This window comes from Myotis lucifugus, unplaced genomic scaffold (genome assembly GCF_000147115.1).
Source record: "Myotis lucifugus unplaced genomic scaffold, Myoluc2.0 scaffold_992, whole genome shotgun sequence".
Classification (NCBI taxonomy): domain Eukaryota; kingdom Metazoa; phylum Chordata; class Mammalia; order Chiroptera; family Vespertilionidae; genus Myotis; species Myotis lucifugus.
Window position 1 is genome coordinate 64,112 of NW_005872040.1, and position 24,946 is coordinate 89,057.

The 24,946-nt window shown below is 41.7% G+C and overlaps 1 protein-coding gene across 5 annotated transcripts in view; it reads left to right on the forward strand.

Moving 5' to 3' along the window:
- DESI2 (desumoylating isopeptidase 2) overlaps positions 1 to 24,946 on the forward strand; it is a 39,207-nt gene that overhangs the window by 2,558 nt on the left and 11,703 nt on the right. For 3 of the 5 annotated variants that reach the window (XR_001346328.2, XM_014449028.2, XM_014449025.2), the window contains exon 2: positions 16,136 to 16,225. The exons of 1 other annotated variant lie outside the window; for it this stretch is intronic. Coding sequence is in view for 3 of the 4 variants with exons in the window: in XM_014449028.2 (XP_014304514.1) it covers positions 16,136 to 16,225 (90 nt within the window). In the remaining variant the exon portion in view is untranslated. Of the gene's footprint in view, positions 1 to 14,950; positions 14,968 to 16,134; positions 16,226 to 24,946 lie in introns of those variants that run through there. One more of the 5 variants, XM_023747811.1, reaches the window with a different exon arrangement.

Below are 24,946 nucleotides of genomic sequence, written 5' to 3' on the forward strand. Positions count from 1 at the left end.
CCTCCTACACGGGCTGTAAATGATTGCTTGCCACCTTCTCAGTGATTATGTTTCTCTTTGTACTTTGGGGTAACCTGCCACCAATAAAACATGTCCTGGAGTTATTTTCTGAGTCTTGGGAATGAGGTGACTCACATACTCACGGTTGACTGGCCTACATTGTAAAGCAGGTGATTCAGATCAATCTCGGGTGTAGTCGCTTGAACATTTGTCGTAGTTCCCGATTATGTGCTTTTCATATTACCGTGGCTACTAATGAATTTTTATAAAATAAGCATAGACAGTCCTGTGGTGATGTTTGTACATTGTCAATAAACAATGTTCTTCCTGTTTTTATTTTTTAATATATTTTTATTGATATTCTTCCTGTTTTTAAATAGTATCTGTACATCTTCAAAGTCTTAATAGAAAATAAACACACTTTCTAGAACTCTTCAAATGAGGACATTTTGGTCTGCTCTCCATTCTCTTGCCCCCCACCCCCAGCCCCTCACCACCCGGGTCTCCATTAGACTCTAACAGGAGAGTGTGAGGTCCTGCAGGTGTGATAGGCTCTGACCCCCCCGCCTCAGCAGGTCAAAGGCAGGCTTCTGCATGTGTTCCAGGCTCATCTGAACATACCCTTCGCCTGAACGATTCCATAATCTCTGGAGCAATCTGTTCAGTAACAGCCTTTTCCCTCCCCTCCTTTCTCACCTTAGACCCTTCCCCTTTGCTCCAGCACCCCCAAACCTCTCTGTTGTCATTTTATTTCTGTGACTAGCTCAGTTTCCCAAGCCAGAACCCTGGGAATAAAACTAAGTTCCTCTCTATTGCAAATAAACAATCAGTTAAGTCACCAGGCCCTGTCTCTGTTTTGCTTTGGTTGATTTTGTCTGAAAGTAACAGCTTGATAATCGGTGGCTTAAACTGGAAGGATAATGATCTTAAGTCCACAAGTAAACAGACCCTGGGCTAGGTCAGCAGCTCGGCGTGTCATCCAGGACCAGGACTCCCACCTTCCGCTCTGCTGTCCTCAGCGCGTCGCCTTTCGTTCCTGGTTGTCCCCTCAGCACAGATACCAGCCCTGTGCAGCGGGATGTGAAGGCAGACGGGTGAGGGGCCTCTCTGCCTGCACCTCTCCTTCGATAGGCAGGGCTCTCCCAGAGACGTCCACAGCTGCCGCGTGGGACGGAGGAAGCAGGAAGGGTCGCCTGGCTCTCTAGCTTTCCGCTGCGTTCCGGGGAGGAAGGCAGGGAGCTGGAAAGGCAGTTAGCCGGGACCTATGATGTCCATCACGTACTTTATTTTCTGAGTATTCTTTTTTTTCATTCCGCCCCCATCCTCTCTCCTCCAGCCTTTCCTCTAAGATGGTGGCCTCGAAGCTGGACTGCCTCTGAGTATTCTTTCAAGTGGTTACCTGATCATTTCCACTGTTGCTTCTCAAGTTCAGATTATCTCTGCGTAATATAATAGCCTTCTTACTAGTGTCATTTTTTGGTATTACTTCGTTTTAACCCATCTTTCTGAACCATAAGTGACTGTGTGTCATTCTTGTGCTTAAAATTCACCTACAGGATACAGTCCAATGCCCTTTATGATGTGACACCTACCTGACTTATGATGTAACTACTTACCAACCCCCACAGTTCCCACACACAGTGAAATTTTTCAGTTGTCCAGGCAAGCAGTACTGTACGAGTGCACACCTCAGTACCTTTGCACATGCTAGTCCTGCTGTCTGAAATGTCCTGTTTCAAAAATGATCAGCTGCAACCTCCTGCTCCTGGCTGTAGCTTAGCCTTTCTTCATCAGACGTGGGTAAACTTCTGTGCCCTAGTTGTACTTTCTGTCTCAGTCACTGCATGTATTGTGATTCTGTGATCCCACTAGACCAGTGGTTCTCAACCTTCCTAATGCCGCAACCCTTTAATACAGTTCCTCATGTGGTGACCCCCAATTTCATTGTTACAAATTGAACATAACTAAAGCATAGTGATTAATCACAAAACAATATGTAATTATATATGTGTTTTTCTATGGTCTTAGGCAACCCCTATGAAAGGGTCGTTCGACCCCAAAAGGGATCGCGACCCACAGGTTGAGAACCGCTGCACTAGACTGAGTTCCTTAATAGCATCTTACTGTCGCCAGTGTCTACAACAGGGCCTGTCACTATAAGGAGTTCTGTAAGTAAATATTTACCATCGAGCGGGATTTTAATTAGGCAGTTTTATCAGTGGTGGTGTCAATACTGAAATAGCATGAAAAGGTCATCTTATCTCCCTTCTGTTTGTGCCAAATACCTATTTCTGTATTTTTTTCTTGTACTTAGCGCACTGCTGGATTCTAGCTTTTATTATTGGAGTAGGGCGACCAAATAAAGGGGGAGGATCATGGGAATGAGAGAAAAAATATCAAATATTCTTCTTTGTCAGTATTTTTGTGTGTTTTTTTTAAGCATCATGGGACTAGGCTGAGGAAATGTTTTTAATCCGTTTACTTTTTGAAGTTGGATCTTAGTCATTCCTTGGAACATAATCTTTCCGAAAACATTGTCAGTTCCTGACTTTTACATGGATTAACTAGTTAGTAGAAACTAGTCTTAACCTTCTTGTACCAAGTATGCATCTTGGGCCAGAGCCATTTCCACCACTTGACGTAGAAACTGACGCATGAGTCCAGCTAAATTAAAAAAAAAGAGAGGACAGTCATAAATCTGTGCTCCTAATTAACCGTGGCAGTATCTTGATTTTTATTTTTTGGTTTAGATTAAATGAGGAAAGAATTCACTCTCTGTATGTGTTTTCCATCGCTGCAATAACAAACTGCCAGAAACGTAGCCAAGTTACGATCTCACCTGCTGTGGGTCAGAAGGCCCGTGGGCGGCTGTCGCTCTGCTCCAGTCGGGCTGAAGGGACAGGTCAGCCAGCCTGGCTCTAGGAGAAGTCTGCCCCAGGGTCACTCCGGCTGGCGAGAACTCAGTGGCTTGGGGTTGTAAGACACAGACATTCCTTGCTGGCTGCGTCACGGTTCTGGTATCTGCGTTCATCTTTTTTTATATTTCACCTGGGGCTCCAGGGGAGTCCCCCCATACACACACCAAACAAGGGGTGTGTGCGCACTGGACTGATAGGTCAGCAGGGTGGGAGGGCATCTCAGAGGCCTCCTGCCCGGTGAGGAGCCCCTTTGGCCACCAGCGCTTTTGGAATGAAGGAGACTGAATTGAGGAACTGCATTTGCCTGTCCCACTTCATTTCCTTCGTTTCCTCATTCTCCGGTTTCTTTCTCTTCCCTGTTCCCCGGGGCCGTGCCACGATGATGTAGCTTCAATGGGGGGAGAGCAGGCCAAGGCCTCCTGGGTGGCCTGGGGTCAGCGGAGGAGAGGCCAGGGCCTGCGTTCTTCATCTTCAAACAGCAAAAGTGCAGTGAGTCCTTCTCACGCTTCAAATGTGTCTGCCCTCCCCTCCCGCCGCATCTGTTCTCCCCCCACCCAGAGAAAGTTCTCTGCTTTTAATGGCTCATGTCATTAGATGGGAGCCGAGAGGGTACTCCAGGGTCATCTCCCGTCTGAAGGTCTCTAACTTTAATTACATCGGCTACGTCCCTTTGCACATCAGGTGACATATTCACAGGTCTGGACACTAGAGTGTCGGCATCCTAGGGAGTCCTTCTGCCTCCACAGCATCTATGAAAGGTATTTTGTAAACCCCGGTATGTCCGGTGTTCCCTTTTACAGTCCCTTGACTTGGCATGGAATAGATTTTAACTTAAAATGGAAATTTTGAAATGTCCAGAAAGTAACGTGTGGAAACCTTTTGTGACTGGCAAATACGCAGACGTGAAGGGTCCAAGCATGTTGGTGACTGCAGGCCCTTCAGCCTGCAGTGCATAGTGTGTGTCAGTCCCAAGGTCACACTGGTGACGGATAAAGTTAATAAAATAGAATTGAATGAAACTTGGAAGTTAAATATTTTTCAATACCAAGAAGAGCCTACTATTTTAGGTGATTTCTTTTGTTAAATGGATTTTTCTTAAGACAGGGTGTACTTAGCATTTGTTGACTGTCAGATTTTCTGCAAGATTATTTAAATTTTAAAAAGCAGCATTATTAAGTGTCACCCAGTTGGTTAATAGAATTCAAAGGGAAGACTGCCAAAATAATCTTAAAGTATAAGGAAGGCAGGAAAATAATAGAGGGAAATAAGATACATGAAAATAATTTTGCTTCAATTTATCCAGATTGTGTATTGGTATATGACTGTGATGATTCCCTAGCCCCAAAACATTAACTCACAAATTAATTAACTGAACCCACATTATCTATAACAATAAAAGTGTAGTATGCTAATTAGACCGGACAGCCAAACAACCTCTGGACGTCCTTCCAGATGAAGCCGGGGCTGTGAGGGCCTAGCCCAGCCGTGGGCAAACTACGGCCCGCGGGCCGGATCCGGCCTGTTTGAAATGAATAAAACTAAAAAAAAAAAAAGACCGTACCCTTTTATGTAATGATGTTTACTTTGAATTTATATTAGTTCACACAAACCCTCCATCCATGCTTTTGTTCCGGCCCTCCGGTCCAGTTTAAGAACCCATTGTGGCCCTCGAGTCAAAAAGTTTGCCCACCCCTGGCCTAGCCTCTTGCATGAATTTCATGCATCAGGCCTCTAGTTTGAAATAAAAGCCTTTCCTCACTAAATTGTGATGTCATCCTTATCATACTAAATTCTTGCCCAGACAGAATTGTTGCAACTACTCATCACTACACTATTTTAATTGTTACAGTTTCACAATATATCTTAGTATGTGGCTAGGCCAGTTTCCTTTGATTAATATTCCCAAGTTTTCTTGACTGTTAAATTCACTTCCTTTTCTATGAATACTTTATAAGGCTCTCTGAAAACAATACATTTTTTTATCCTTTTGTTTTCTTAAATTGTGTTAAAAAACACAAAGTTTACCATGTTACCCATTTTTGCTGTATAGTTCAGTAGTGTATGTTCTATTCACATTGTTGTGCCCCAATCGCCAGAAATCTCTCATTTTGCAAAACTAAAACTCTATATCCATTAAGCAGCTCCCAATTTCCTCTTTCCCTCAACTCCTGGTAACCTCATTCTGCTTTCTGTCTCTCAATCTGACTAGAGACCTCATATAAGTGGAATTGTACAGTTGTCTTTTCCTAGCTTATGTCACTTTGCATAGTGTCCTCAAGGCTCATCCATGTTGTAGCATGTGTCAGCGTCCATCCTTTTTAAGACTGAATAATATTTATCTCATTATATGTATATGCCACATTTTGCTTAGCCATTTATTTTTCAATGTACATTTGTGCTACTTCCGCCTTTTGGCTATTGTGAATAATACTACTGTGAACATAAGTGTACAGATATCTCTTCCAAGTCTCTGTTTTCAATTCTTCTGGATGTACCCAATAGCCCATAAATTATTTTTAAATTGGAATTGCACTAAACCTATAAGTTAACTTGGAAAGAATTGGCATATTTTCTATAATATCCCTCCTCCCAGGGATAAAAGTAGGATTTATTTTATTTTATTTTTTTGCTTTTTGAAATATTTTTCCAGAAAATACATGCAAATAGTTAAATAAGTTAATGCCCAACTCATGTATCTGGGCCCTCTATTAACAGAATAAGCTTAATAAATAAGATATATGGGATATTGAGTGACAGGAGGGCTCCAGAGGAACACGAAGCAGGGAAAGGGGAAGGCAGTGACGGTCAGGGTGGTGGTTCAGTTTCCACCACAGTTTCGAGTAGAGTGGCCAAGAAAGGCCTCCCCAGGCAGCATCCGGAAAGGAGCAAGGGCTGCGCCATGTGGATGTCCAGGGAAGGAATGTTCCGGGTACAGGGTAAGCAATTCGACGGATTAGTCGGGCCACATGCCTCTTAAGTACAGCAAGAAACAAGATGTTTTTAGGGGGATTTCTGAATTATATTCTCAGGTAGATTAATGAGATCATTGAAAATGCAGCAGGCAGTACCCAGAAAGGAACAGTCTGAGATGAGGATACATTCCACAAAGCTGAAAGGCACCATTGCCTAATTTAAAACTACAGCCGGAAGGAGTTACTGAACAAACGGATTGGAAACTAAAGAGAAAACAGCAAGATTTAGAAAGGCTCTCAGAACCCTGAGTAGAAGGGTCAGTGATCTCCAGAAGCGCTAGGCAGACTGTTTTAGCGTTAAGAACATTCCACCAAAGCCTGGTTTAACTTTCAAATTTCAAGGAGAAAGCAGAAATCCACTAATACACACAGGCAAAAAGTTACCACAAGGGAGCAAAAGCTGACTTCAGACTCCTCGCTCATGACAGCAAAGCCTAATAAACAGCATCATCTGCAGACTGTTGGGGGGAGCCATCGCCGCAGAACGCTCCAGCTTCCCGTGGCCTCCTGCGCAGACCGCATAGACGTGTCAGGCGCCTTTGGGGCGGTAACCGGTGACTCAAGAACCTGAGGAAGGTGGTGACAGTATAAAAGAAACAGCGTGGGCATCCGTACTTGTTTAATATAGATACAGCCTAATGGATATATGGCTAAGAATGTCAGTACCCAGAATTACTCTTTGAAGAGAATGAACATGATGTTAACAACTAAGTCTCAGATTATATGGACCAGGCCTTGGGGAGGGAGGAGACAGAAGCATCCAGCAGCCCGACATAGCGATAACCCAGTAGATAGAATTGGTTCTTGTTGGTATTGGAAAAGTCTGTTAGAGTGTGTGTGTGATTTTTTTTTCATGTAAGTGTAAGTATTGTTGGGCTAAAGTCAGATCTAGAGGGGAAACAGCAGAGGAAATATAGTCCATATGATGTAAGAGAGAAAACAAAAAAGACAAATGTAAAATGAAGACAAGTAGAGCCAAGCACATAAATTATGAAATGACAGAAAGTAAATTAAAATCCCCCATTAAGCTTGTTAAGTATGTTTATAGTGTCCTTTGCTTTACGGAAATTTAAAATTGCATGTGGTCAAAACTATTGTTGTTTATGACCTTTCAGCTTCATGTCGTCCCTAGAAAGGCTTTCCCATGTCTAAAATGATACAAATAACCTGTGTTTGTTTCCAAGTGGAAAGCCAATCGTGCCAACACTGTTTAGTGCATGATCCATTGCGCCCCTTGTTAATTGGAAGCACGGGCCACATTTATCCCATAGTAAATGACCCGCGCTATCTAAGTCTATTTCTTGACTTTCTTTGCGGTTCATCTATTTAGTTGCTTCTTCCTGCACCTTCATCAGGTGTTTAATTACAGTATTCTAGTGTATTTTGATAGCTGGTGTGGAGGTTTCTCTTACTCTCTTTCAGAATTTTCTTTATTTCACATTCATTTTTCAAATAAAATTTAGAATCAATTTCTCAAAACACTCACTGCAATTTTAAGTGTAATGACATTAAATTTATGAATAATTTTTGGGAGAATTGACAGATTTACAATATTGAGTCTTCCCATAATAATAAGAGCTACCATTTTTGTGTGATTTCTTCATGCCAGCCATTGCTCTAAACCATTTCTTTATATTATTGTCCTCTTTTAAGATGATGAAATGGAGCAGTTGGAGAACCTGCTCAGAATCGTGCCGTAAGTGGTAGAGTTCTGACACTAAAATCTGGCCCTTCACCACCACAATGTGTCTCTCCTCCTCCCATCCCTGGAAAGTGCTGTTTCTCTATTTGTCCTACACTTACACCCTCTCTAAACTAACTTCCACTCTGCGCTCTGGAACTCATGAATGAGCAGTGACAAAAAAATTCCTACTTCTGTGATGGTTCATTTTATGTCAACTTGGCTAAGTCAAGCTAGCACCCAGTTTTTAGTCGAACACCAGTCCAGTTGCTGTGAAGGTAGTTTTTTATGCGATTCACATGTAAACCAGTAGACTGAGTAGAGCAGATTATCCTCCACAATGCAGGTGGGCCTCATCCAATCAGGTTGAACACCTTCAGAGGAAAGACTGAGGCCCCCTCAGGTAGAAGGAATTCCGCCTCCAGATGCGGTCGCCAGCCTGCCAGTCTGCCATTCCCATAGTCACGTGGCCAGTTTCCTTAATCACTCCCGTATGCCTCCCCTCTCTAAGTTCGAGCCTGTAGTCTGCCATCATAATCATTCCCGCTATGTCTGAGTCTGGGAACCCCAGGACAGTTGTACTCTACATCTCAGGGGCTGGGTGCAGCTGGGAAATACGCAGCTGTACTGGCCATCGCTTGAAAATCGTGACTGCAAACCCCTGCGGGCCCCTGAAGGCTATCAGCAACGCTTCCTTCCCTGGTCAGCTGACTTCCACTCTCCCGGACAGCTGCGTGTTTCACCCTCTGCCCATTCCTCACTCAGCGGATGCTCTCCCTGCTTATTTCACTAAAGGGTGGGCTGGGGGAGGCATTTGAAGAGAATCTTCCATTCTCCCACCACCACTGTCCTGCTATAGTCTGCCCTCCCTCCTATGACGTGGGATGGACTGAATCACCCGTGTCCTTAACTGAGGGCAAGCCATCCACTCTGTGGATCCCATCCTCTCTCCAGTGCAGGGACTTCTCGCTCAGAATTGTCACCGCTGCCTCCTGCCTCATCAGCTCTCCTCTATTCAGTCAGTGTAGGAATCTGCTGTATTATCCAGTCCTCATGCATTTGAACTGAAGAAAATGAGTGGGATCCTTTAATATGAACTCCATTTACCATCCACCGTAATGTACTCTGCTCTCAAACTAGAGGTTTGTGTCCTTTTTAATCAACTTCTTCAGAAACGTACTATATTACTTTTAAAAGACTAACCAAAACTCAAGCAAGATACATAGTAATTTTTAAAGGTTTGTTGGACTCAGCTGAAGTCCCCTAGCACCTGTCACCTGAAGCAGGTCCTTTCCCCACGGTGCCACCGAGTTCATGGCTGCTGTTGGCCCGAGGGTGCAGAAGCAGCTGCTGACACCAGCAGTGGTGTAGGTGTTTCAGCCTCTCTCTGGCTGGCTGCTCACCTGTAGGAGCCCCCAGCTATCTGCACTGGTTCAGAGCAGGAATAGCGATGTGACAGTCATGACCAAGACACAGGCAGCAAGAAGCTGTACTCGACCTCCTCCCCGTCCAGCCTGCTGTCGGGAATCTGTTGTAAGTACAGTTGACCCCTGAACAACACGAGGGTGAGGGGCACCGCCCACCTATGCAGTTGGAAATCTGCATATAACTTTTGACTCTCCAGAAACTTAACTACTAGTATCCTACCGTTGATGGAACCCTTACCAATACCAGAAAGAGTTGGTTAACACATTTTGTATGTTATATGTATAATAAACTGTATTCTTACAATAAAGTAAGCGAGAGAAAAGATGTTATTAAAATAACGTACATATATTTTACGCATTCGTGGCACACCTTTTTCAATATTTCTAGGCTATGTGGTTCGTCTGTGAGTTGTTGTTTTTTTAATTGTTGCAAATCTCCAAAAAAATTTTCCAGTGTATTATTTGAGAAAAATCTGCATGGACGTGGACCCGGGCAGTTCAAACCTGAGTTGTTCAAGTGTCAATTGTAACGTAATGCAGTTCTTTGTCTTTGTGGCATAGCCTGGAACCAGACCTCATGGATTTGTATCCTACCTCCTGCTTTTTAGTTGTGTGACCTTGGGAAAGTTACTTAACTCCTCTGTGCCTCTGTCCCTTTCAAAAGTGTAAATAGTAGCTTATCTAACTCACTAGAGGCCCGTGCACTGGCAGGGGAGAGGGGTCCCTCAGCCTGGCTGCGCCCTTTAGCAGTCCGGGGATGTCCGACTGACAGCTTAGGCCCGCTCCCCGCTTGTGGCTGAGCGGCACTCCCCCCTGTGGGAGCACACTGACCACCAGGGGCCAGCTCTTGCGTTGAGCATCTGCCCCTGGTGGTCAGTGTGTATCATAGCGACCAGTCATTCCGCTGTTGGGTCAATTTGCATATTGCCCTTTTATTATATAGGATAAGATTATTATATAGGATAGGGTTATTGTAAGGATCATATGAATCGATTTACGTAAAATTCCTAGCCTGGTACTTGTCATATGATAAGCACTAGAAAGTGTTAGCTGTTGTTATTTGCAGGTTTATAGAAAATAAGGAGCTCCCATTTGTGTACTTTCAGCAGTTGGAACATGTAGTGATTTGATCTTTGGAATGTCTTCATTTTATCTGGAGTGTTATCCTGCAGAGAACAAAGTGCTACCCAAATTGAAGCCGTAAAGGCAGGCTGTTGTATGCTTGACACTAGCTCTAAAATATATGGAACATTGGGCTTAATTGTGTCGCCTTGTTTTGCCCCTTGTGTGTTAGACTTGACAGCTGGTCTTTAGCCTTTCTTCCAGATGAACTTAATGGAACTAATTTATAAGCCTTTAAACATTTATAGAAATCATGAAAATAAACAACTTAACCTGAGATTGGTTTGTATCTATAGTGTAAGTGTAATTTCTAGCCCATTGTCCAACACATTCAAAGAACCACCAGATAAGGGATTTAAATGATAGCTGTCTCCATCAGTTCTCAGTACATGCTGTTGAGTGTGTTCTAGTTTATACTGAATAGTATGAAAAGAGTTGTTTGGTTGAAAGTACAGTTGAAATTCTAGTTTCCAGAAGGAACATATCTCCTAGATTTTCTCTCCTTCAGATATGAGAGTTAGTTATAGTTCTCACAACAGGAGACCTCTACAGCACTAAATTAGTGATCAGGTGGGGATGTTACATGGAATTTAGGTAAATGGTTGGTGATGGCTATTCCTTTTTACTTGTGATGTTACATTAGCGGTCACCATAATTTCACACTTAAGTGAAAAATGATGAATAGTAATGATCTTCATTTTATTCTGAAATTGTTCAGTAACTTCCCAAGGTCACACAGCTAAAAAGCAGGAGATAGGATACAAATCCATGAGGTCTGGTTCCAGGCTATGCCACAAAGACAAAGATGGTATACAGAAAATCAAGGCCATATCTATACTAATAAAAGGGTAATATGCTAATTAGACCAGGTCAACCGGCCAACTTCCGGATGTCTGACTTCCTTCCGGACAAAGCCATGGTGGTGGGGGCCGAGGCAGAGGCAGTTAGGGGCGAGATCAGGCTAGCAGGAGAGAGCAGTTAGGGGTGGGATCAGGCTGGCAGGGGGTTAGGGGCGAGATCAGGCTGGCAGGAGGTTAGGGGTGATCAGGTCAGCAGGGGAAGGCCGTTGGGGGTGACCAGGCTGGCAGGGGAGGGCAGTTGGGGGCGACCAGGCTGGCAGGGGAGGGCAGTTGGAGGCATTAGGCAGGCAGGCAGGTGAGTGGTTAGGAGCCAGTGGTCCTGGATTGCGAGAGGGATGTCTGACTGCCGGTTTAGGACATCCCCCGAGGGGTCCCAGATTGGAGAGGGTGCATGCCGGGCTGAGGGACACCTGTCCCCCCTCCCCCGTGCATGAATTTCGTGCACCGGGCCTCTAGTCTATATAATAAAAGCCTAAGCAACCATTATGGCAAAACGACCAGTCACTATGATGCGCACTGACCACCAGGGGGCAGATGCTCAACACGAGCTGCCCCCTGGTGGTCATTGCATTCCCACAGAGGGAGTGCTGCTCAGCTAGAAGCCGGGTTCACGGCTGGCAAGTGCAGCGGCGGTGGCAGGAGCCCCTCTCGCCTCCACAGCAGCACTAAGGAGCAGCAAGCATGCAGGCAGTAAGGAGCAAGGGGTCCTGTACTGCAAGATGGATGTCCGACTGCTGGTTATTCCCCAAGGGGTCCCGGACTGCGAGAGGGCACTGGCCGGGTGAGGGACACCCCTGCCCCCCACCCTAGTGCACGGGTTTCATGCACCAGGCCTCTAGTGTGAAAATAGATACAACAAGATATGTGATAAAAACAAGAGTAGGTGAAGGCTAAGAAACCTGGGTCCCATTTATATAGCTTAGCCACTCTGTGTGATGTTGGGCATATTATTTGCCTGAACATCCCTAATGTGATTTACATATTTTACATCGACTGTTCTCATTACGAAAAACAAAATAAGTGAAAGTACGGTTTATTTTAGAGTGGCATCCAAAAAAATGAGTTATTAATTTACTATGTATGCACATATTTCCATTTTAACACCTATCAAACTGTGATTGTTTACATTCTTAATGAGTTCCTATGCATGAGGACTGTGAATTAATCATTCTTGTATCGCCAGTGTCTAGCAGAGTCCCTGACACATGGGAAGCATACATACATTTTATGGAAGCAAAGTTGTCTAACTTGCTTTATAGCTTTGCGGGAAATCTTTAAAATGAGATTTATTGTCTAACCACTATGCTGTACACCTGAAACTAATTAAAATTAATATAGAATGTAAACTGTAATTGAAAAAAGAATTTTTAATTAAAAATAAAATGAAGTGAAATTTAAACTGAAACTCACAGATTCTTCTAGAACAGTGTTTCTCAGTTTTAACCAGGACCAACTAAAAAATACATTTTACATCATATCCATCATGCACACACAGTACTGAAACAAAATGTTAAGGAAACAGCTTACTTTGTGTGATGTCCTCTGATAAGTTTGATTTCATTATTTTTTGTTCATTTGAAATAATGCTGGTGTAACCCACCAAAATGATTTCAGGATCCCCTGAGAGGTTCTAAGACACCTCTCAAGAATGCAAGCTCCGTGAGAACAGGCACTTCATTTTCACGTCTGTATTGCTGGTGCTTGGCACATAGTAGGTGTTGAGTAAGTATTTCTGGAATGAGAGAAAGAATGAAGAGGCTCTTTTCCATATGTCACAATTAAGGACAAAACAAAGAAAAAGCAGGAGAGATCTGTAATACTGTCAACAGTTAAAATATATATATTAAAATGTATCTATATATAATTAAAAAACACACAAATAGCATTATAAACTCCTTGCTACATTTCAACTCATAGTGTTTGAGTGGTCTACTAGAATAGTGTACCGCCTAAGCATCATGGAGGAAGCAACGTTAAGTAAGGCTCAGTCTCAGACCTCATGCAGTTTAGAGCCCAGCCCAAGGGAATAGTCAAGTACAAGTGGGCCTAAAAGAAGTTTCAAGATTTTACCAACATATTTGACACCAGTCACAGACACAACTAAAGCTAAGTGCTGATAGGAGAATTTTCTGGCATAGATGTGATAATAGGATCAAGAATTGATGACAGTACCCTGCCTCATCTATTTCTCATCACTAGTAGAATCAAACTGTGGGTTATATATAAAATAGATTTAGTCTTAAAAATATTCAGGGGACATTTGGTTTGACAGTTAAAATGTGTTCTCCGTTAAATAAATTAATTCATAGTAATCCTGAGTGTAGCTTGTGGATCCTAAAAATTAGGTCTTTCTGCAAGCACAAGAATTTGTTTTTGAAAATTAGTTGGCCTGGTTGATAAAGAGGAGGCTTTAGCTTTATACAAAATACATTTTCTTGGTTTTCGGTTAGCATGTAAGTATGTAGTTTTGTGTACTCACACTGATGAGTGCAGGACTGTGCTTAGGAGCTGTTAAGACTTACAGTCCTTAATTAAGCCAGCCTTAGGCTAACCTTAACATTTATCAAAACGAACTTGCGCAGGAGAGGAAACGGGTTGAAGAGCTGGAACAGATGTAAATAGGGACTTGTCCCAGTGAGCTAGGAGCGTGGCTACCCTAGCTTTAGTGCATGTGTTCCTGTTTGGTTACGTTATCTTGAAAAGAAATAAAAAGAAGCTTTACAGAACATTTATAAAACTTGAAGCACTATTAACCGAAAACCCACTGGCAAATCTTTTGTAATCAGGAGAGATTACTTTCAAAGATTGAAAGTAATCAACAATTTATACATAGCATTGGAATGAAAATGTTTTTGTTATGTAACTTTTTCCCTAAGATCAAGAAAGTGAGTCATGTGCTTATTTTAGTTCATCTCTAGTAGTGAAATGATTGAACATTTTCTTAGAAATAATAATGGAATAGAATCTATTCTTATAGTGTAAAGCAAGTTAATAGACAGCCCTAGGTGTTCATGATTTCATCTAAAAAATAGTGAAATATCTCAGTCAGTTCATTCAGTGAGGCTTTTTTAACTCCACTTTATGACTAGCCAGATGCTAAGGCACCGTAGGTAGCATTTTAATGTGGTTTCCTGTTAAATAGCAGTTGCTGTAGAATTATCTGGGACTCAACCCAAATGGTACCAAAAGGACCTGACAGGATAGTTTAACACTGTGAACAGGAACACAGAGGACAGTTTTACATGAGATGGAACTATAGTAATTATCCCACAATTTCCACTAGTCACAGCTATTTTGGATTTGTAACTCAGTAATCAAACGCCTTCTCTATTCCCTAAGCGCCTTTTTATGGCAATTAAGTAAAACACTTGCTCTAATCCACAGGAACCCGGGCTCTGGTTTTTCAGAGGAAACAATCATGCTTTATACGCACGCAGACCATTCAGTACTACCTTTTCAGGAAGGAAGGCCCAGACCCCAAGTGGTTAGTTAAGTGTTTTACGTTCCAGACTAGGGAGATGGCATTTATCGTTTTGTTGCTTGGGAACAGAAGCATAAAATTTTATTAAATCCATAAGGCAAATCATTGACCAAAATGAAGTTTAATGAAAGTTCTTTGTCAGAAGATTAATTTAACATTTTAATAGTGTATGACTATAATATAGCACAGTCCTCTTCTATAAACTATGCTTTAAAATAATAAATAGAAATATTTAGGCCTCTTTTTCTGCATTGAGGCAAATTTGGGCTCAAAAGTAATTGTACTTATGTATTTATTGCCTTCCTGCATATTTTAAGATGATAATTTTTCTGTGACTTGTTTTTTCCTGTCTTTTGTTATATTAATACTTTAGAATGCTTTGAAAAGCCCCCTAAACCAGCAGTCGCCAACCTTTCGGACCTCACAGACCACCAGTGGTCTGCGGACCACCGGTTGGCGACCGCTGCTGTAAACCCGTGACACTGGCTGGCACCAGAGGAGGTCATGTGTTAGTGGTTCTTCTATGGCCATCTTCTGCATAGCTATCATCTCCATAGTCTTAGAAGTGCAAGGCCAGAAGGTCCAAGCACCCAAGTTGAGATGTGGCTCTCCAGCCCTCTGCTCACACCCCTCATGAATGTATAAGCATTTATGAAACCACTGCCTTGCTTACAGAGACCTTTTACTCAGAGTTGTACTTCCCAAGAATAGGAATCATTGCGTGTACGAGCTCTAGAGTCAAATAACTCTGCCATTGTTTGCTATTCAATTTAGTGAGTTGCTGCTCCTGGTTATTTGATATCCTCTCCCAAAGGTTCTTGAACATTTTGAGAATTAACAGAGAGCCAGAACTGATCTGCTAGAACAAAAATGTTAGAAAAGGATCATATCCTAATATATAAAAAGCCAGGGGCTGTCACAACCGAAATAATCAGATGGACGACCGAACAGCAGGCTGCGTGGGGCGACAAGGCCAGCAGGGGTTTTAGTGAGGGACTACCAAATGACTGAACAGCAGGCTATGTGGGGCGACCAGGCCGATGGGGGGAGGGCAGTTGGGGGCAACCAAGCCGGCGGCAGTGGGGGGCAGTTGGGGGCAACCAGGCCAGCAGCAGGACAGTTGGGCGCGACCAGGCCAGCAGGGGGGTGGTGAGGGACAACCAGGCCAGCAGAGGGGGGCAGTTAGGGGTGACCAGGCCAGCAGAGGGGGCCAGTTAGGGGTGACCAGGTCGGCAGGGGGGGCAGTTAGGGGCGACCAGGTCGGCAGTCAGGGAGCAGTTAGGAGCCAGCGGTCCCGGATTGTGAGAGGGATGTCCGACTGCCAGTTTAGGCCTGATCCCCGGGATTGAGTCTAAACTGGCAGTTGGACATCCCCAAGGGACCCCAGATTGGAGAGGGTGCAGGCTGGCTGAGGGGAACCCCCCCCCCCCACACACACACACACACACACACACACACACACACACACACTGTGCACGAATTTCGTGCACCGGGCCTCTAGTTGTCAATAACTATATGTGTTTACTGCTGCTCACACTTAATGTTTACTATGATATGGGTCAGGCACTCTTTAATTTATATGTCATTAGTTCGTTTAATCCGCACAGTAGCCCTCTGAGTAGATACTGTTTACCTCTATTTTATAAATACTGGGGGGATTTGTCTCTTTCCCAGGTCATGCTAGTACCTAGTGAAGCCAGAATTCGAACGAAGGCCTTCTGTCTCCAGGAACTGAATTGGAATCCAACTTTTGAGACAGATTGGGTACCTTTAAAGTTATTAAGTATTTATGAAAATAAAGGCCAAGAGCCTCAGATTCCTGACACACCATCCAGTTTCACTATAGTTCACATGCTTCAACCTGTGTGAGTGGCAGTACTTGGCTCCACCTTTTCTTACCCAAGCAGTGATCTCTGAAGGAAACGCAGACAGAATGGAAGCAGGGTCATTGTGGGTTTCCCTCTCGACCTCAGGGAAACTCGCCTTGGGTTAGGCTGACCTGCTGTGTCCTCAGGACAGATGGGGTGGTAGGTGGTTGACGTGGAGATGTTGTGGTAACTGCTGTTGGTTCATGGTTTGAGAGATGCTATTTTGTGGTAGCAACTGGCTGGTTTACTGTTTTCCTTTGGTATGTTAGGGGTTTAAGAATGTAAACTAACTCAAGTGAAAACATGTGATCTCTCATGGACCCCTGAGGGATTATCTAGTTGTCCGCAATGAGTAACCTTAACTATACCGCCTCCTGTAGTGGACCCGCCTGCTGTTCTGTGTCGCTCCTCCTGCCCAGCAGGGCCTCTGTGTGATAGTGTGGCCACACCTCCATCCGGCCTCTGCAGCCGTCGTGGAGCGCGGACCTTAAACTCCCCTGAGCCCTCGTTGTGCTCTTACACTTGGTCCAAATCTAGGCAGAAAGGTGCTCCTTTCCCAGTTCAAATAAAGAGCTCAGCTTTCAGTTCACCTTGTCCCAGATTTCCCATTTTTCCCAGTCATGTAATTTTAAACTTTTGGCATCTGCTACTATTTAGACAACAAATCAATGAAGACATACCCAACAAAAGTGAACAGAGATCTTGCTGACATCCAGTCATATCTAATCGAGCAGCTTGTTTTGTTTGTTTGTTTTTCCTGGATACATGTTCTTGGCTGTAATTTCATGTTGCATATTTATGACATGTTTTCTGTTAGAAACTACCAGTGTTTCATGGTGTTCTTCCAGAGCATGAATTTCCATATAGCAAGTGGAGAAGCTCTGTTGAGCTTTGTACAGAGATTTGATCTCCAGAGATGCTATGCGCAAGGTTTTGACAGTAGTAATTTTTTTAAGTAACGACAGAGGATGGAAACCAAGATAGAGAAGCACTGAGAAACACTATTAATTTCTAAAATCTTAAACTACAAGAGGGTAATAATTTCTTCAGCATGAATAGCAACAGCAACTCAGTGTAGGGGAGTTTCACAACCAAAATCATTCTGTAAAAGGCCTAGTCCTCCTGTATCTTTTGTTTTGTTTTATTTATAGTTATCTCATTAAATCCCCACTTAAAATAAGCATCATCCATATTGTCTGCATAGCCGTGTCAGGGCTTTGAGGCAGAAGGACTGGGTAAGACATGCTGACCTTGAATTAAACTGTCTTCCGCAGGCAGTGTGCCCAGTTTTTAAAGATTGAGCCTTCCAGGCGTGTTTGCTAATTATGGAGCTAGGGAGCCCTAACAGGAGCAGAAACATTTGGAGGGCATCTCTCTGACTAGCTCTCCATGAAGGTTTTCTTCTGAATCCATTCAGAAAAAAAAAAAAATCACACCAAAGAAAAACATCCAATTCTCTTTATAAGACAAATTCTAAAAATTTCGTCATTTATGTGCTGCTGTTCATGTGTGAAGAGGTGGCTGATCAGAATACATATATTACGAGTTGTGTTTTTTCTATTCTTGTGTTGTTTTTAGCCTGTTTTCCACATATTTTTTAAAGCAGCTGGCTGGAATTAAGAATGTGGTCTTTAATCCTGCCAGTGTGGCTCAGTGATTAAGCGTTGACCTAATGAATCAGGAGGTCCTGGGTTCGATTCCCTGTCGGGCCAAATGCCTGGGTTTTAGGCTCCATCCCCAGTAGGGGTCATGCAGGAGGCAGCCAATCGATGATTCTCTCTCATCATTGATGTTTCTATCTCTCCCTTTCCCTTCCTCTCTGAAATCAATAAAAATATTTTTTTTTAAATGTAGTCTGTAATTTGAGAAGTAACCTATTTAAAGGTTTTTAATTGGGGATTAGAGTTCAAGAACTAATGGGACCATCTTTTTCTTTTGTATTATTAGAAAAAGACACTTTCTTTAATGTCCTTGGAAACACAAAATGTTTTAATTTTTCTAGTTTATCTATTCTTTTGTTGCTTGTGTTCTTTTTTTCTTTTTTAAATATGTTTTTAATTGATTTCAGAGAGAGAAAGGTGAGAGGCAGAGAGGGATAGAAGCATCAATGATGAGAGAGAATCATTGATTGGCTGCCTCCTGCACACTCCCCTACTGGGGATCGAGCCCGCAACCCTGGCATGTGCCCTGGCCCGGAATCAAACTGTGACCTCCTGGTTCATAGATCGACACTCAACCATTGAGCCACACCAGCAGGGCTTGTTGCTTGTGCTTTGGTGTCAAAACTAAGAAACCATTGCCTAATATAAGATCATGAGATATGTTTTTGCTTTCCTCTAAGAGTTTTATAGTTTTAGATCTAACATGCAGGACTTTGATCCATTTTGAGTTGACTTTTATATATGATGTACAGTAGAGTCCCACTTCATTCATTTGCATAGACATCCAGTTCCCAGTTCCATTTCCTAAAAAGAGTATTTCTTTCCTCCACTGAGTTGTCTTGGCGCCCTTGTCAAAGATCAATTGACCATAAATAAGGGTTTATTTCTGAACTGAATTCTATTTTCATCTGTATGTCTGCCTTTGTGCCAGTCACACAGTCTTGATTACTGTAGCTCTGTACTAATTTTTGAAATCGGGAAGTGTGGCTCTTCCAATTTTTTCAAGATTTTTTGGCAATTATGGGTCTCTTGAATTTCTAGCATTGACCTGTCAATTTGTGCAAAAAGGGCAGCTGGGATTTTGATGAAGATTGTGGTGACACTGCAGGTTAATTTGGGGAGTATTGTCACCCTAACAATATTAAGTCTTATTTAGGTCCTTAATTTCTTTCAATGATGTTTTATAGTTTTCAGATACAAAGTTTAATAGTCCTTTTGTTAAATTTATCCCTAAATATTTTTTTGATGTAACTATAAATGGAATTTTTTTTAAATTTCATGTTTGTATTGTTCGTTGCTAGTATATAAAAATACAATAGATGTCTGTATAGTAAGCTTGTACCCAGTAACCTTGCTGAATTTATTGTTTTTAATAGTTTTTTAGTGATTTTTTTTGTGATTTTCTATATACAGGATGTCATCTGCAAATAGGGATGATTTTGCTTCTTTTCCAGTCTAGGTGTCTTTTAATTATATATTTTATTTTTCTTCTCTAATCACTCTGACTAGAATCTTCACAGCGTTTCATAGAAGTAGCAGAAATGAACATCCTTGTTTTGTTCCTGATCTTAAAGGGAATGCATTAAATCTTTCACCATTAATATATTAGCTATGGGTTTTTCATAGATGCCCTTTATCAGTTTTGGAAGTTTCCTTATATTCCTAGTTTGTTGAGTCTTTTTATCATAAAAGAATGCTGTATTTTGTCAAATGCTTTTCAACATCTAATGAGATGATTTTGTCCTTTATTCTATTGATATGGTATATTAATTCATTGATTTTTCAGATATTAAACCCACCTTTCATTCCTATAATAAATCCCACTGTTCATGGTATATAATTCTTTTAATATGTTTCTGTGCTTAGTTTGCTAGTTATTTTGTTGAGGATTTTTTTTTTAAATATATTTTATTGATTTTTTTACAGAGAAGAAGGGAGAGGGATAGAGAGCCAGAAACATCGATGAGAGAGATCCATCAGCTGCCTCCTGCACACCCCCCAGTGGGGATGTGCCCGCAACCAAGGTACATGCTCTTGACCGGAATCGAACCTGGGACCCCTGAGTCCGCAGGCCGACGCTCTATCCACTGAGCCAAACCGGTTAGGGCTGTTGAGGATTTTAAATTCGTATTCATAAGAGATATTGATCTGTAGTTTTCTTGTGGTGTCTTTATTTTTGATGTCAAGTTAATTCTGGCCTCAGAATGAGTTTGGAAGTGTTCACTTTTCTTCTGTCTTCTAGAACAGTTTGTGAATAATTGATAGTGATTTTTATTAAATATTTGGTAGAATTCACCAGATTCTTCTCATCATAGCCTTTTTTCTTTGTGGGTAGTTCTTAAATTACTAATTAATTCTCCTTTCTCTCATTCTCATTCATTATAAATCTATTCAGATTTTTAAATTTCTTCTTGAGTTAGTTTTGGTAGTTTATGTCTTTTGATGAATTTGTCCATTTCATCTCAGTTATTTAATTTGTTGGTATGCAGTTGTTGATAGTGTTGCTTGAAATACTTTTTATTTCTTTAAGTAGAGCTATCTATTCATAGATTTCTAACTAGTAAATAGTTACTTAATCTCTCAAAGAACTTAACCCTTAAATTTGGGGGTCTTTCTGGAGATAAGAACACAAAGAAACAGAAAAGCAGAGAGTTACTGGGCCCCTTATTGTTATTGTGAACAGTAAGTAAGCACCAACAACATCAGTTCCTGCCTGGCACAGAATATGGAGATCGAGCCTTGGGGGGAAAATGTTAGGAGTGGGTAGCCTGCTCTTTAGTTCTGTCCAAAGAAATATCGCTGGGTCAAGAAATCCCTTTCCCTGCAACTTGTGGGCTTCCTATAACCTTGAACAAAAACACTTGACCTAATTGTCCAACTTTCCATTTGAGAGTAGAGATAACACCACCACATGCAAAACTACCAGGTATTCATTTTTCATTGTAGTGTCTCAGCAATTCTTTAGAAACCTTATATAGGTCAGATCTCCGTATACTGAACTCCAAAGGCTGACCACATTTTTGGATGGTACATTTTCCCCTCTTTTTTAAAAAAATTATATTTTATTGATTTTTTTACAGAGAGGAAGGGAGAGGGATAGAGAGTTAGAAACATTGATCAGCTGCCTCCTGCACACTTCCCACTGGGGATGTGCCCACAACCAAGGTACATGCCCCTGACCAGAGTTGAACCTGGGACCCTTGAGTCCGCAGGCTGATGCTCTATCCACTGAGCCAAACCGGTTAGGGCTTTCCCCTCGTTTTTAAGTTTCTCTCATTTTTACAGATTTCCCCATTTATAAAATGTTTATTTTTTTAAATATAAAGTCTTGAGTGCAGGGAAATTTCAAACTAAAATAGTATAGTACATACCCAGGCAGCATGCAGGAGTCTTAAGTATGAAATCCCTAAGCAGGGATGAGATTATTGTCATTTGTGAAAAGGCAGAGGACAAAAGATTTCTGAGTTCAGGATCCCACTCGGACAAATGCATTCCCATCCCAGCACTGTTTTTACCCTTTGGCCCAAAGTCACTGTTCATGTATAATTTTTCTTTTTTGTGAAAACCTTTCTATCTCTCAATAAAACAGTTAGAGTCCCATTATAGGCATTTATTATAAAAGCACTTTGGGAAGGCTATTTACTGCTCAACTAAAAGATAAATTGTTAAAATTAAGTGATATGAGACATTAAATGGAAATAAATGTTCAATTTACTAAGAGTTTAAAACATTGTAGACGGTGTTTTATTGTAGATATTCTGGACAAACCATTAGTATATATGCTTTTTGGAAATATTCTGTATTTTGAAAGAGAAGCTCATGTGTAAAAAGAGAAAGGTCACTAAAATAGAGCTGTCAGCATCCAGGAAAAAAAAAAGCCTGCCTGTGCCGTCGTTATGGAACTCAGCAGTGCACAGGCCAAATTATTGGTTGCAAACGCTATAAACAATGGGATTTCGCACATGGAAAAGGCGATTTAAGTCCTAGAGTTGCCTGCCAAGGAAGCTGCTCACTGGAGAAAGGCTGGCAGCATGGTTATGGGGACCAGCAGGGTCACCTTGTATTTTCTACTTGGAAAAGGAGAAGGGAGGAGGTTAGCAGGAAACTCGGAAAGTCATCTCTTCTGTCGAAGGGAGGCAAGGACCAGATCATTCTCTTTAGTTCCCCTACCTTTTATTTTGAAAATATGTAAACCTTCACAAAAAGAAGTTGTAAGGCCTGGCCGGCATGGCTCAGTGTGGGTGTGCAGGAGGCAGCCAATCAATGATTCTCTATCATCATTGGTGCTTCTATCTCTCTCCCCCTCTCCTTCCCTCTCTAAAATCAATAAAAATATATATTTTTTAAAACATTGTAAGAAGTACAATCTGTATACTTTCACCTAGTGTCACCAGTAAAAACCACATTAGCTTTCTCTTACCCTCTCCTACACCACACAGTCACACAGAAAGTAAGGTGGAATGCCCTGGGTGGTGCGGTTCAGTTGGTTGGGCATCATCCCATGCACCAAAAGGTTGCTGACTTGATTCCCAGTCAGGGCACATGCCTGGGTTACAGGCTCAATCCCCGGTAGGGGGCGTACAGGAGGCAGCTAAGCTATGTTTCGCTCTCACATCAATATTTCTCTTCTTTCCTTCCTCTCTCTAAAATCAATTTAAAATACATACACACACACACACACACACACACACACACACACAGTGAGGCCTTGACTTACGAGTTTAATTCATTCCGTGATGGAGCTCATAACTCAAATTACTCGTATGTCAAATCACTGTGACATTCGCTGCGCCAACTAGCGGTGGGGTATCTGAAGCTGGCTCGTACATAACCCGAATTTTAGCTCGCAACTCAAAGCAAAAAATCGGCCGAGAGACGGCTCATATCTCGAAAAAACTAGTTAGTCGGGACACTCGTAAGTCAAGGCCCCACTGTGTGTATATATACATATATATATATTTTAAAGAAAGTAAGGCAGAAGCATTACAGCATTTCACCTGTAAATACTGCAGCATATATTTTCTAAGAAGACAGTCTTACCTTAACCACATTATTATCACATCCAAGAAATTTTCAGTTGATACAATATCATCTAATGTACAGCCCCTATTAATGTCTCCCCCAGTTGTCCCAATAATGTCCTTTTGGCTTTTTTTTTTAAATCTAAGCTCTAGTCAAATTCCTTAATTGTATTAGTTGTCGAATCTTTTAAATCTTCCTTTGAAGAATAGCCACCCTTTTTTTACTTTAATTATTTTTAAAAGACCAGGCCGCGTTTCTTATTGATTATCTCACACTTAGCTGATTTTTCCTTATGGTTATATTCTCTTTAACATAGTTGACAAGAAAACTAACAGGAAATGGCCTTTCTGTTTTGTCACACCAGGAGGCACATAACATCAGTTTGTCCAACTATTGACAATACTCAGTTTAATCACTTAGATAAGATGATACCGTATTTTTCCATTGCAAAGGTAACTTTTTTCCTTATAATTTAGGGAAACGTAGGGTTGGTACTTGGAGACTCGGTGACCATTGCTTCTCGACAACCCTCTCCCAATGGTTTTAGCATCCATGAACCTTGTATCCGCAGGGGCTGCAAAATGGTGCTTACCTAATTCTGCTTTCACATCTACATTGATTAGCTGGCTTTCTGCTGTAAAGTAGAGCTTTCCCTCCTTTCCTTCTTTTTTTGTATTACTATGGGCTCAAATTCTTTTTATTCAATATGTGATACTTCATTGTTGTCATTATTCTCTTCGATACTCAAATTTTTCCAAAGTTGACCAATGGAAGTCCCTTCAAACCAGCTTCTATATCATTTGTCATGTCTCCATTCTTCTTCTGCTTTTGATCCCCTGACAAATATGTCCTGGAAAATACTCCCTATCAGTTCCTTGAGAGCATCCTCCTCCTTTTTATGGCTGCATCATATTCCAAATGTTGTGTGAATATATCATAGTTTATTCAGCCAATGCCCTTGAGAATCACACTTAAGTTGTTACCAATATTTTTCTCACACAAGTAATGCTGCTGCTTGTGATGTTTGTATATATGAGCCTATTCCTTTATGATAGTATGATAGGATTCAAATAAAGAGAAACAATCTGGAAATATGGAGTTAAAAGTGAAAGTATCCCTTTATACTCCCTCCCACCCCACCCCTGAATACCTGCTCTCCTCTCTCAAACTATTGACACTTTATTCTGCCTCAAACTTTATTTTGTTGTAGTTGATGGTGGTTTTGCTTTATTCTTTCACTAGAGGCCCAGTGCACAAAATGTGTGCACAGGTAGGGTCCCTAGGTCTGGCCAAAGATCAGAGCTGATCGGGGCCTTCTGGCTGCCAGCCAGGGCCTTCCTTCCCCAGCTGCCGGCTGGGGCCTTCCTTCGTTCTGCGCCACCTCCTGGTGGTCAGCACACATCATAGTGAGCGATCCAACTCCCGGTCTCCCGGTTGAACTGCCAAGAGGACAGTTCGCATGTTAGCCTTTTATATATATATAGATATTGAGTATGTAAACAAACACACACTGTTTATTTTATGAAAGTGTATCATGCTATAATATATGAATGGGGTTTTTACTTTGTGTCTTAGATACTGTTTCATGTCTATATGTATTGAGTTACTTCATTCTTTGTAGTAGCTGTAGACAGTGATAGTTCATAATACAGATTCACCATAATTTATTTAATCATTCTCCTACTGATATTTAAGTTGTTTCTAGTTTTTCAGTATTATAGACAACACAGTTAATAAGCTGGAATGTGTCTTTGCATATGCTCAAGTATTTCTATAGAATAGATCCCACGAAGTAGACTGGTTAATTAACTATCATTGAGTCACTCTTCTGCAGTATCTCCTTCACATTTTTCATTACCAAGTATTAGCAGTATATTTTGTATTTGCCAATCTGGTGGATAAAAAAAAGAATGATAGCTGTTGTTGTTTTAATA